Below are 13,350 nucleotides of genomic sequence, written 5' to 3'. Positions count from 1 at the left end.
TTTGGAATTCCTAACACTCACATATCCGAAGAGCGACCCTACAAAGACCTCAGGCAGAAGGTGGCATGGCTTAACCTAATTTTCAGTTTTATTACTGGGCAGCAAACATACAAGCCATAAAAACCTGGACACAAAAAACATACACAGGCTTGGTCTGCAATAGAAGTAAAATCCTGTAGTACTTCTTTATACTCCCTGCTCTGCGCTCCAATAAATGCAAGTTATCGCAAATATATTAATAACCCAATTGTGCTTTACTCATTCAGAATATGGAACCAACTTAGAAAGCATTTTAAGATGGGAAACCTTTTATCTGTGGCACCTCTGCAAGAGAACCACCTCTTTCAACCCTCACAAACATATCCAGTTTTTAATACCTGGAAAAGATATGGGATTAAATTGCTCAGAGATCTTTATATAGACAATATCTTTGCATCCTTTGAACAATTATGTTCCAAATTCAACCTCCCAGCTACACATTTCTTTCACTATCTTCAAATTAGAAACTTTGTTAAACAGAAACTGCCCGATTTTCCTCATCTTGCACCCTCCAACATGCTGGAAAAAATACTGCTCAATTTCGAGGAATTAGACACCATTTCCGCATTATATAAAATCTTATTAGAGTCCCTTCCTTTCAAAGATCCAAGAGGACATTGGGAAAAAGATCTCTTAATCAATATATCAGAAAAGGAGTGGAAGGTAGCATTGCAGAGAATTCACTCAAGCTCCATATACGCAAAGCATAGAATTATTCAACTAAAAATTATATATCGAGCTCATCTGTCTCGCTTAAAACTGTCCAAAATGTTTCCAGGGCAAGATCCAACCTGCGAACACTGCAACCAAGCTTCTGCCTCACTGGGTCACATGTTTTGGGCCTGCACCAAATTAATATCATTTTGGACCAAAATTTTTAAGTGCCTTTCAAACAGCCTTGATATCATAATTCCTCCAAACCCATTAATAGCTGTGTTCGGTGTTCTTCCAGACGGACTTGAAGTGAAGAAGGACAAGCAAATGGTGATTGCATTCGCTACACTTTTGGCACGCAGACTTATTTTATTAAATTGGAAAAATCCTAGCTCTCCTCTGATAAGTCCGTGGGAAACCGATGTTTTACATTATTTGAAATTGGAAAAAATCAAATTCTCAGTTAGAGGATCTGTACAGAATTTTTTCAAAACCTGGCAGGATCTAATCAATAATATTTTAGAATAAGAAGAAATAATTATTTCCGCATTTCTTTCCCTTCTCCATTTTTTTTATTTACCTATATATATATTTTCCTTTCTTTTGTTTATTTTTGCCCTATTAAAAAGCCCTAAGCAATTCTCCTTTGGCCATACTCTCCTTCTCAAGGGTGGGGTTTGATTTGTCTTCAATTCTTTTTTTTGTATAAATTGATCTATTTGTATGGAATGATTACAATAAAATTAATAAAAAAAAAAAAGAAAAGCTGATTTGCTGTGGGCCTACAGCTCTTGCATTCAATAAAGCCACACAAACATGGGTATCAAGAATCAGGGGGTGGTAATATGTGAAATGGTGCAGCAGATCTTACACTGGAATAAGAATATAAAATTGCGCTAGCTACCATCTATTATCAGGCCACACTCCAAATCAAGAAGATGTCACTTCCCTAAATGCTGAAATGAAGCTCCACAGATCAAGGTACATACACTACAGAAAACAACAGAGAATATCTTATGATAGAAGCTTGATTCATAAATACTGTAAATAGTATTATGACAAATAACATACATGCCAGAATGACTAAAAGGAAAGAAAACTAAAAAGAAAGAACTTTGGACTTAGCTAAAGATAAAAAAAACACTGTCACAGTCACAGTGAGTCATCATAAAGCCATATTGCTGTAGGTATAAAGGAGCCACAGTAACATTTCTTATCCAGCAGCAGTACCACTTGCACTTCAGAATAGGTAATCCACCTGAAGCTAAGCATGTTTAGGCCTGGCCAGTACTTGGATGGGAGACCCTCTTGGAAAAGCCAGAAGAACTGCTGGTGAGGCCAGCAGGGGGTGCTTATCCTGTTGTTTGTGTGTTGATCCCAGTGCAGTGACACAGACACTGTAGTGTAAAAAGTGGTGATGTCCATCAGAGGAGATGTAAAACCAAAGTCCTGACTCTCTGTGGTCATAAAAGATCCATGGACATCCTTCATAAACCGTAAGGTGTTTCCGAATGTCCAGGCTAGATTGCCCATCAAGGCATGGTCATTCTGACTCTCTAATCATCCCCTGTCCCTTATTGAATAACTATCTGTCTCACTCCTTTACCACCTAATAACTAATGTGCAGTGAGTGTTCTGGTGCAAAATGGCTACTGTTGTATATAATACAGGTGGATGCTGCCCATTGGTGTGGTAGCTAAAGTGGCTCCCCCCTCTCTATGCAAAGTGGTCTGAGTGTCCTGAAAAGTACTATACAAATGCTATGACTTCTTCTTTCACTTGACACACTAATGTTGAATTATTTGTTTGCGGAAAGTATTCAATGTTAGTTTATCATATAGAGGATGTGAAGCATTTTTCTTAATGTCGACATGACCATCATCAAGTTCTTCCATGTGAAGCCTGAAAACCATGGGGACTGAGTGAGGTCATTTATGTTAGGTAGAATGCCTAGAGGGGGCTGGGCGGTCTCATGGAATCTGAACCCCTGCAGATTTTATTGTTTTTCTCCAGCCGTCTGGAGATTTTTTGTTTTTTGTTTTTTCTGTCTTCCCTGGCCATCCGACCTTATTTTTATTCTGTTAATAAGTATTGTCTAATTTTATTTTTTTATTTTGTCTTTTTTTTCTTTCTTCATTCTATAAAGAACTTTGAGCTACTTCATTTGCATGAAAATGTGCTATATAAATAAATATTGTTGTTGTTGTTAATGGCCATCAGTTTTATCTTTATTCTCTCCTCTGCTACTACCTCCAGCCAGTCAAGAGTGTGTCCCATAACTGAACCTGCCCTTTTAAATAGCTTGTTGATTCATTGACTCAGCATACCACAGTATAGAAACTCTCACTGGCCATCACAGAGTTGTAGAAGATGGGAAAGATGTCACTATCCAAAGTAAAGGAACACAGTCTCCTAAGAAAAAAGACCATGCTCTACCCTTTCTTATATAGTTTGTCTGTTTTACCAGATCAGTTTAGCCTGTTTTTGATGTGAACCCACAAATACTTGTGGCCATGCACAACCTCCACATCCACTCCCAAAATAGTGACCAGACACAGAGGCTCATTAGTTTGACAAAAATCAATAACCAGTTTCTTGGTTTTGCTGATGTCAAATTGCAAACAATCTTTTCTGCACCTAGTTTTCCAAATTACTCCTATACTCTGTCGTACCCCCCTGTTAATATGCCCTATTAGTGCAGAATCATCAGAGAATTGATGAGGCCAGCTCATGGCATTCTTCGTGTTTATAACATGAGTACAGTATAAAGTGTGAATTTACTAAAATACGTGCAATATGCAATTTCACTGAGGTTTATTTTCCATGTTTTAGTAAGGCAAACCTACCACAGCACTTTAATTAAGGCAAAGGCTATAATCAATGGCTCTTTGCAATGAGAGTTGAGCTGTTGTGATTGCTGTGTTTGAAAATTTTTAACTTTAAAGGACACTCCAGCAAAAAATGAAGACCAGCCTCCCCCTCATTCACTGATCAAAAATTGTGTCTTCAATTCATAAGCTCGATACTGTTTGAACATGCTTCACTTTTGTGATTATCTGGAAGTATTTATTAACAAAAACTTAGCAAACATTACATGTTCTGGACGCTGAGGGCAAACGACTTTATAACCAACATGTGGAATGAGTAACTTGAGATTTGTTTCCTGCAAGTTTAAATATTATTTCCTGTTGTTCAGCTTTGGCTCTCCATTGCCCGTATTGAAAAAATGACCTTAAAATTTTGTCTCGCCTATTACTACAAACTACACGGATTAATTAAAAGATTAAAAAAATACTTTATTACTTTAAACAGTATTACTTTAACAGTTTAAATCATGACCTCTGAACTTAACTCAAAATTCACAAATGTCTTTCATTGAAAATTCTAAATGCATATGCCGAAGTTTTGTAATCCTGAGCAGTGGTTTGGCATATTTTGCTTTTTGGCTTTAAAAAGTTGAACTTTGAAAGCTTGATACCGAAAGGTTGGAATTCAGCCAAATGTAATCATCTCTTAAGAATAATGAATGTAAATTGTCCATAAAATTTCATATGAATCAGTCAATTTATTCTGAAGTTTCAGTGTCTACATTATTTTTACCACAAACACACAGATTCAAGACACAGCCATGCCAAAAAAGCATAAAATATGAATAGGCTGCACATTAAGGCATGGAGACCCAGACTGAGTGACTTGCATCAAAGATCAACAGCTGTTTTGCAACTGAAAACTCTCTTATTAGCAAGTCTAAACATTTTAACATTGTATATAAATTATATTACATAATTGTATATATTGTAATTTTATTTTTAAAGTTTACAGTAGTAATATGCAATTTATTTCCTTATTTTTATGCTTTTTTAACAAATGTACCAAAATGATATAATCATCTTTATCTGTTGTAATGATAACAATATGATGCTGTTTTTCACATTTGAAAGTCTAATTTTTTTACTGTGTATTTATCAGTCAGTGCTATTGTTACCAGCAGTTGCTTTAGTATTTTTATCGAGACAGCAATGCATATCTGTTCCCCATTAAGAATTGCGATGCAATTGTGGGGACTTCCCCACTTTCAAATATGAAATTTCTTATTGTTTCATTTCCCACCTTTTTTCTTTTTTGAGGTGGAAAAGGACAATTCACAATAACATGTACAGAATATGAGACTACAGGCACTGAATAACCTAAACTGGAACTGTCCGGAGGAAGTGTTAAGCATTTTGTTGTCTGGTGTTTGCTGGATAAAGAGAGGCTAGTAAATAACTGAAAAAAATATTTTCTACATACCTGTTTTTTTTACACTAGGACACTTCTTTGAAACAGTGGTACCATTTTTTTACAAAGTGAAATGAGCATACATAAGGCTCCTTCAGTGGTCTTTTCAAAATTAGTGAGATCAGGCAGTCCTCCTCAGAGGTGGGTGGAAATCAAGATGCAGATAAGCTCCATCAGCCTAATGTCTTCTGTTTGATGCATTCCTAACAGTAAACTGCTTTCTTTTTTTTCATATGACTGCGGCTGTCATTAACAGTGTAAATTGTACTGGATTTTTCATTCTGCTTCATTGGCTTGTGCTGCATAACCTTGACAGGGTAAACCTTGAGCCGGATGTGTCAATGCACAATTAAAACAAAATTTAAATCAATATTTCTAAACTAGAAAGTTCAGATTGTGCATGCACACACACACACACAAACACGCACACACACATACATACACACAAGAGTAAATGTAGAACACTGCAGAGCCAATTGGTCCAGTCCCATGAAACTGAAAAACACAAAGATAATTTCACATATAAAAAAGGCAATATTCCTGTAGATAATGAATTACTGTAAACATAAGATGGATAATTGCTTAAGATGACAAAGTTGAGTTTTCTTATAAGCAAAACAAAAAATTGAATAAATTACTGATGGAAGCTTATTACTTGTTTTGCATATCTGTGGGTCAGAGCTGCACTGGTCCTCAAGGCAGAAATTCCTCAGCTTAAACCAGTGGAGAGCACGACCAGAAATACCAAGGATACTCTCCATTCTGGACAGTACAATACTGTGATTTGCGAGATCAAATGCAGCATTAAGATGTAATTGAATTGTTATGCTCATTTTCCACAAGTCTTCTGCCATACTTAAATCATTAGTTCTAATAAGTTGAGCAGTGCTCTGTGTCTTAAAGCTCGACTAAGATGTTTCCTGTAGAATTTCAGTAGTTGGTGAATGGTGACTTTTGAATCCTAAAAACAATCAGGAATGTTAGATAGGAGAGGTAAGCAAACAATAAGGAAAAATTTAGCCACTGCTTCATCTCAGTCAATTATAGGTTTCAGAAGACTTCTAAAAATTATCTTGCATTCACATTTTTATGAAAGCCGAAACCACAAATATTAATATTTTAGCCAATATCTTGGCAAATGACAGATGGGATTGATAGGCTGTTTTAATGCTGCTGGGTTCTTTTATCTGCCTGTATATTGTTTGAGAGACTGCCAATATAAACAGGACCAGAAGTATGTAATTAGCGCCCAATGAGAAAAATATCAAAGGAAGTATTTCATATACTTCAATTCTAAAAAGTACATCTGTATCGGAAACAATGTGGTTTGACAGTTTTCTTTTGAACTTACCCCATTTGAAAGTATAAGGCATACAGAACTATAAAAAAGAAATGAGTATATTGTATATGTGAGGTTAATTTTCCATGGTTTATGTCCTAGCTCTTTATCATACCCAGATTGTAAATTACAAAGTCAATTGGGGTTTACACAGCTATTTCAAGATAACAATTTGTAGTCTGGCCCTCCTTTTCTAATTGCTTCTAATTTGTGGTTCTTATTATTGAATAAACTAAAATGTAAGAAGCAAGTCACAACATAGTTAATGAATTTTCTAGTTGAATTGAGAATAGACATCCATCCATCCATTTTCCAACCCGCTGAATCCGAACACAGGGGTCTGCTGGAGCCAATCCCAGCCAACACAGGGCAGGAACCAATCCCGGGCAGGGTGCCAACCCACTGCAGGACATACACAAACACACCTACACACCAAGCACACACTAGGGCCAATTTAGAATCGCCAATCCACCTAACCAGCATGTCTTTGGACTGTGGGAGGAAACCGGAGCGCCCGGAGGAAACCCACTCAGACACAGGGAGAACATGCAAACTCCATCGCAGGGTGGACCCGGGAAGTGAACCCAGGTCCCCAGGTCTCCCAACTGCGAGGCAGCAGCGCTACCCACTGCGCCACCGTGCTGCCCTGAAAATAGACATATCATATAAAAATAATTGACAACACCGGTTTAAAAAATTCATTACAAGCAGTAACAGGAGTGGCTGGCCAAAAAGTCTCAAAATACATATGAAGTGAAAATTGTTCTTTTAGAAATATCCTTAAATACAGTCATTAATGAAATTACAGCTTCTTAAAATAAATAATAATCATCAATGGAAAATCACGCACAGAATAGAGGTAGAACAGCCTAATTTAATTTGGCAAAAAAATAAAATATTTTATATGTTTTCTTTTAACACAGCTAAATAAATGAATTCTGAAATGGTAAAATTCTGAAACAGTTCAGTTTTAATAAGGCAATTTAAATAGTGAATGCTGGGTATGAAATGCTGCATACCAGAAATGGATACATGATCAGCCAAGGTCTTTTTAAACAGAAATGCCATATACAGTATCATAGTATTGTCACAGTTCATTCCACCTCTCTGAGGCATTCATCGCAGGAGCCCAAGGACAGCTTATGCCACCCCTATAGAGGAACTCTAGATGTCTCAAAGTGTATTCTTTCCTTTTGACAGCTGAGGCCCAGAAGTCAGGCTGTGAAGATCATGCTCAGGAGGGCGGAGGAGACATTCAGCTTAAGGTCTGGTGAGGTAACACTTTGGACAAACTCTTCCAACCATGCAACCAGAAAGATTGTGATAAAGAAGATAACCAGAACTGGAACCAGCAGTTCATATCCAGCTGCTGCAGTAAGAGGAACTCCACCCTATAAAAGGTATATATTGGGCTGACAGTAGGGCTTGGCCCAGAGAGAAGGAGAAAGACAAATTAAAAAGCATCTCTAAACCTAGTAGTGTTTCTTAAACTTTTTTTTTTTTCCTGCAACCCAATCTTGCCCCGCTTAATGTCTCTGAGACCCAGAATTGCCACCAACAAACATCCCCCTTGATCTACTTTGGAGAATTAACTGTGACAGTCTAACCTTCAACCTTGGATAATCACCCCCACAGGTCATAGTGGAGCAATGTAGGCTGCTTTAACTGCCCAGGCACTTTGCAAGCTGTATTGTGACCCTTTCCCATTGAATACAATAGTGAATCACGACTCCGCACAACCCAAAATCAGGCAACCTTTGACCCAAAAAAGAGTATAGTGTACTATAGTAAAAGAGTAGAGTACACAACGAGTACACTTTGAAAATGAAAAACTCTAGAAAGGCATTATTATACCTTTAGTCTTGATTTTGGGACAGAATAAATCTTTTTTTTTTAAGAGATTGATTTAATAGTTGTATCACAAAATCGATCCAAGGTTGCAGGGTGAGGCTCAGTGGCCATGTTATATTTAGATATTCCATCAAAATGGTGAAAAAACCCCGAGGCCATTGTGGATCTACAGCATGTGATCTATCATGGTTTAATAGATGAAAGCAATTTGCAAGGAGTTAACAAGGAGTGCAGGTGCCAAAAGAATAACTGCTGAAAGATTACATATTACATCAATTAGCCTATTAACTGCTAACCTTGTAGTGCACTTCAGCAATCAGTGCTAATCATGACTGTAGAGGTCTGCGGTGAGCAAGCTGAGGATTTGAAAGGAGGAACCAGGGAAGTCTATGGAAGCCTGTATTTGCAGCCTAAGCAAATAACAACAATAAGATCCCCTAGATGTGCAAGAGGTGGCCAATTACCCATCTAGTGAAATAGAGATAGGAGCAAATGTGATGGTATCATCTGTTAAAAATGATGATAATAATCATAAAAAGCACACCAGTCAATATTTACTGGGGAGTGGGCTCCATGTTACAAGATATGGAAGACTGGCTCTGTTTGACTCATAATTTTTATAAAGTGTATCAGGCCATGAGCACGATGTCATTATGAACTACAAATCTATATGTTTATCCTCTGTATGTTTTTATTAACATTTTTATAAATTTTCAGAATATTTAATGAAAAGTGGGCATCAAAAGTTTCCTTACTGAAAATGTAAACTTTCAATTATGTAAAAGATAAAATCTGGACAAATCACATTAGACCTTTCAACCTTTAGTAAATATATGTTACTGACAAAACATGCTAGTAAAAAAAACAAAATATAATTACAGTTTTAGTAAGATATGGCTAAACAGTTTAGATGAATATGTTATTCTACATGAACAATTACTTGAAGAAATACTGCTGAAACTTTATAGAATAAAGCACAAATGTAAATTATTTTGGTAAAGTGGAATTATCCATCCATCCATTTTCCAACCTACTGAATCCGAACACAGGGTCACGGGGGTCTGCCGGAGCCAATCCCAGCCAACACAGGGCACAAGGCAGGAACCAATCCTGGGCAGGGTGCCAACCCACCACAGGACACACACAAACACACCCACACACCAAGCACACACTAGGGCCAATTTAGAATCACCAATCCACCTAACCTGCATGTCTTTGGACTGTGGGAGGAAACCGGAGCACCCGGAGGAAACCCACGCAGACAAGGGGAGAACATGCAAACTCCACGCAGGGAGGACCCGTGAAGCGAACCCAGGTCTCCTAACTGCGAGGCAGCAGCGCAGCCACTGCGAAAGTGGAATTATGTAAAATACAAAAGAAAAGAGAAAATCACTTTCCAAAGTACATGTATTTTTAATTACGAGCCACAGTACATCAAAGACAGTTAATAGAATAATTTAAAAATATTTGCTATCTCTTGCCCTACATGTACTTTCATCGCCTGTGTCTGAATGTCTCTTATTAGGTACTCCCTTTCTCGACCGTTTTCTCTGAAAGACTGCTTCTCAGATTTTGTCATTATTTTCAACGTGCCATTCCTGCCTCCTATCTGGTTTTATACTTGCTATCTTTGAAGGTGAGTCTCTTAGCGTGCGCCTTTTCTCTTCTTTCTGTGTCAGAACAACTGGACTTCCTCTTTTGTCACATCACCAAAGCCAAACTAACCAATCAGATTGCTCTGAGGGAGTGGAAACACAAAATTTAGTGTTTTATCATATAGTAGATATTTGAAGTATGTTTAAATGAAATGTATTAAGAATGAAATGTGTTTTACATCATATTGATTGTTCAATATGCATTATTTTTGAATAGATCACCACATATTTAATTTCCTTATGGGATTCCAAGGCCAGAAGGTACCTATATTCCTGTGGTGCTAAGCTATTTATCCTTTTTGTATACTTTCTAAGATGTTCTTTAATAATAGATCTAGTTTTTATGGTGTTTTTACTTACTTCCTCTTCTTACATTATAGCTTATGGTACTGGGGCCATTGATTTTATTTTATTCTGTGCTGTGCCAGGATCTTCAGTTGTTCCACGGTCAGCTCTTTCTGGCTGAGTCTTTGATGTTTACTTCCCATACACTTCTAGGTCTTCTCTCAGGTCTGTTTCCTTCACCTTTATGGAATACTTTGCTTTATTCATTCTTATTATATGTCCATACCACTGTAGCTATTTTATTTCTATGATTTCTATGAGTAGTTACGTTTCCTGTTCTTATCTTGTGTCTTTTTGTTTTACCTACCATTTATCTCAAATACTTAATTTCAACTGTTTTTATTTTTTAGGTCTTGTTTATCCAGTTTTGCTCAAGATATTTCAACATGTGATATTATTAGTACATATATGGTTTTATGTAGATGTATTTTCACTTTTATGTATAATTCTTTTTTCCCTGTAGAGAGTTTTTTTTAGTTTTGTTTGGTGTTTCTGTTTTATTCACATATGTTTCCATCTTCACTTGATATTAGTCCCAAGTACTCAAATATTGATATGTTTTGTTGTTGTTTCCCATCTCGCTGCATACACATTTGCTGTTTCTCTTCTTAAACTTCCCTTAATGTTTTCATTACTTCACTTTTCTCTGAATTTTTTATCATACTTTTTAGTTCTAGCTTGCTCTTCCTGGTTATTACTTTACAGTGTAGGGCCATTAAGCCGCGGGCCAGTAATCCGCGAATTCGCTTAAGCCGCGCAAAAAGCTTGGATCCCAATTTTTTGACACTATGGATCGTACGGACCTAAACATGGCCTCTCAAACACTCGAGACAGGTGTTGACAGCTGTCATTTTGGCATTTCGAATGTCCGTGATTGACATGCTATGCACTATCGCGGATTAAATATTTAAATGCTGGCTTATAACTTCAAAGAGGTATTTATAGAAGATTAGTCTTTTATTTACCAATAAACAATAAGGTAACTTACAATGAAATTCAAATATTAATCTGTTTTATCCACGCTGAGTGTCAGCGTTATGGAGGCCGCCATTGTATCCGATTCACACCTTACAATGCTACAAAGTTAATCCGCGGTAAATCCGCAAAAAATTGACTCGTATTTAAGGTATTATTTTTAATTAGATAATCTGATAAAACTTGAAATTGTATAAATATGAGTCACAAACCCAACGTAAATCACTTCAGTTTCTGAATCTATAACGAGCACATCATATTTGCTTTAAAAATTTTTACGCCATGAGTAATAAATGTAAACACGCTTCATATGATGTTCAGCAAAAACTGGATGTCATCGAAAGAATACAAAATGGCGAAACTCGCATTAAAGTAAGCAGAGAGTTGGGGGTACCTGAGTCAACACTACGCGGATGGATCAAAGATGAAAACAAATTAAGAACATTTCTTGATGAGCTTGATGAAGGTGGTTTAAGACTCAAGAGAGCCAGAACAGCAAAAGATCCAGAATTAGACAAAGCAACTTTTAATGCATTTTGTGAGGCTAGAAACAATGGTATCCCTATTTCTGGTCCAGTCATCCAAGCGCAGGCAGAAAAATTATACAAGGAAATTCATGGTCCCGATGCAGATCCTGAGTTTACAGTTTCAAGTGGCTGGTTGAAAAGGTGGAAACAGTGACACGGCATTTCACAAGTAAAGATCAATGGCGAGATTAAGTCAGCAGACACTGTAGCAGCAGAAGAGTTCATTCCCAAATTTCAACAATTCATAGAAGAACAGCAGCTAACAGAAGAGATGATTTACAATGCTGATGAAACGGGCCTTTACTACAAAATACTGCCTGATAGGACTTTAGCCATGAAGAAAGACAAGACCAGCAACGAAGGTTATAAACAGATCAAAGACAGGGTGACAAAGTTATTTTGCTGTAACTGGACGGGTCATCACAAGCTAACACCTCTTTGTACTGGCAACTTTGCATCCCCAAGATGTTTCCACAATATCAACATGTCATCATTACCACTGGACTACGATCACAGCAAGAATGCCTGGATGACAGCAGCAATTTTTGAGAAGTGGTTTCACCAGACGTTCATCCCTGGTGTCCGTAGGCACCTTAGAAGCAAGGGAATGGAACCACGAGCATGCCTACTTCTAGACAACTGTCCAGCCCACCCCCCTGCAGAGACGTTGAAGTCCAGAGATGGCAAGATTTTCGTTTATTACCTTCCAAAGAATACAACGTCCAAGATTCAGCCCCTAGATCAAGGCATCATTTCTGTGTTCAAGGCCAATTATAGTCCATGTATATATAAGTCCATGGTTGAAGAAGATAAGAGTGTCCCTATGTTCCTGAAGACTGTAAGAATTAAAGAAGCACTGTATTTGTCTGAGTCAGCCTGGGGAGCAATCAAGCCTGAAACAATTCAAAATTGTTGGACTAAAGCCCTTGGAGGTCCCATCACAGAGAACCCCACTACTGTTGAAGAAGACGAAGATGAAGACTTCCTAGGTTTCAGTCCAGAAGAAGTACGGGAGGCAGAACAGAAGTTGATCTCGGCTGTCCACTCAAGTATACCAGTACAAGAAATCCTTGCAGCATGGTCCACCATAGATGATGACGTCCCAATAGCATCCTCCATTTTAGCTGAAGAAAACCACAATGAAGATGAAGAAGAAGAAGAAGATCCTGTCCCAGTACCTCCAACTAGAACCGCTGATGATGCAGTTAAAGGACTTGAAGTGGCCTTAGAGTACTACGAGCGTGTGGGAGATAAAGTAAAGACACTACAGCTGAAGTCTCTCATAAGAGATGCCAAGATGAGAGCTTCTAGGAACAAGAAGCAAGCTGACATCACCTCATATTTTACTAAAAAATAAAGACTGTTTGTAACTTGTTATTGTGTAATAACAACTATTATATTACTGTATGTTTAATTTTATAATGGAAATTAAAAAAAATTAAAATTTTATTAAAATGTTTATAACATTGTTAATGTATTAATGTGTGATGGTAATAAAAGTGCTTGTGTGTGATTTCATTTATATGTCAAATAATTACTATTTTAATATTGTATTGTGCCATGCAATGTTACGAATAAATATTTAGTAATTTTTATGAAAAGATGTGAAATAAAATGTTTTAAATGTATTTGATATGTTTTGTTATTCTTAAATAATAATTTATTATTAATTTCAAGACCGTTAATC

General features: G+C 37.1%; 1 protein-coding gene across 1 annotated transcript; it reads left to right on the top strand.

Annotated features, from left to right (window-relative positions):
• Positions 1-11,934: 11,934 nt before the first annotated feature.
• On the top strand, positions 11,935-13,020 carry LOC114653115 (jerky protein homolog-like). The gene has a single exon (XM_028803285.1). It carries the CDS (start codon positions 11,935-11,937, stop codon positions 13,018-13,020), a length of 1,086 nt encoding a protein of 361 aa, XP_028659118.1.
• The last annotated feature ends 330 nt before the right edge of the window (positions 13,021-13,350 follow it).

The sequence above is a fragment of the Erpetoichthys calabaricus genome, chromosome 6 (genome assembly GCF_900747795.2).
Source record: "Erpetoichthys calabaricus chromosome 6, fErpCal1.3, whole genome shotgun sequence".
In the NCBI taxonomy this organism is placed as follows: domain Eukaryota; kingdom Metazoa; phylum Chordata; class Cladistia; order Polypteriformes; family Polypteridae; genus Erpetoichthys; species Erpetoichthys calabaricus.
This window is presented reverse-complemented; position numbering and strand designations above follow the sequence as displayed.

Excerpts from the sequence above, each read along its gene's own strand:
- LOC114653115 (XM_028803285.1), top strand. The coding sequence starts at position 11,935 with ATGATTTACAATGCTGATGAAACGGGCCTTTACTACAAAATACTGCCT.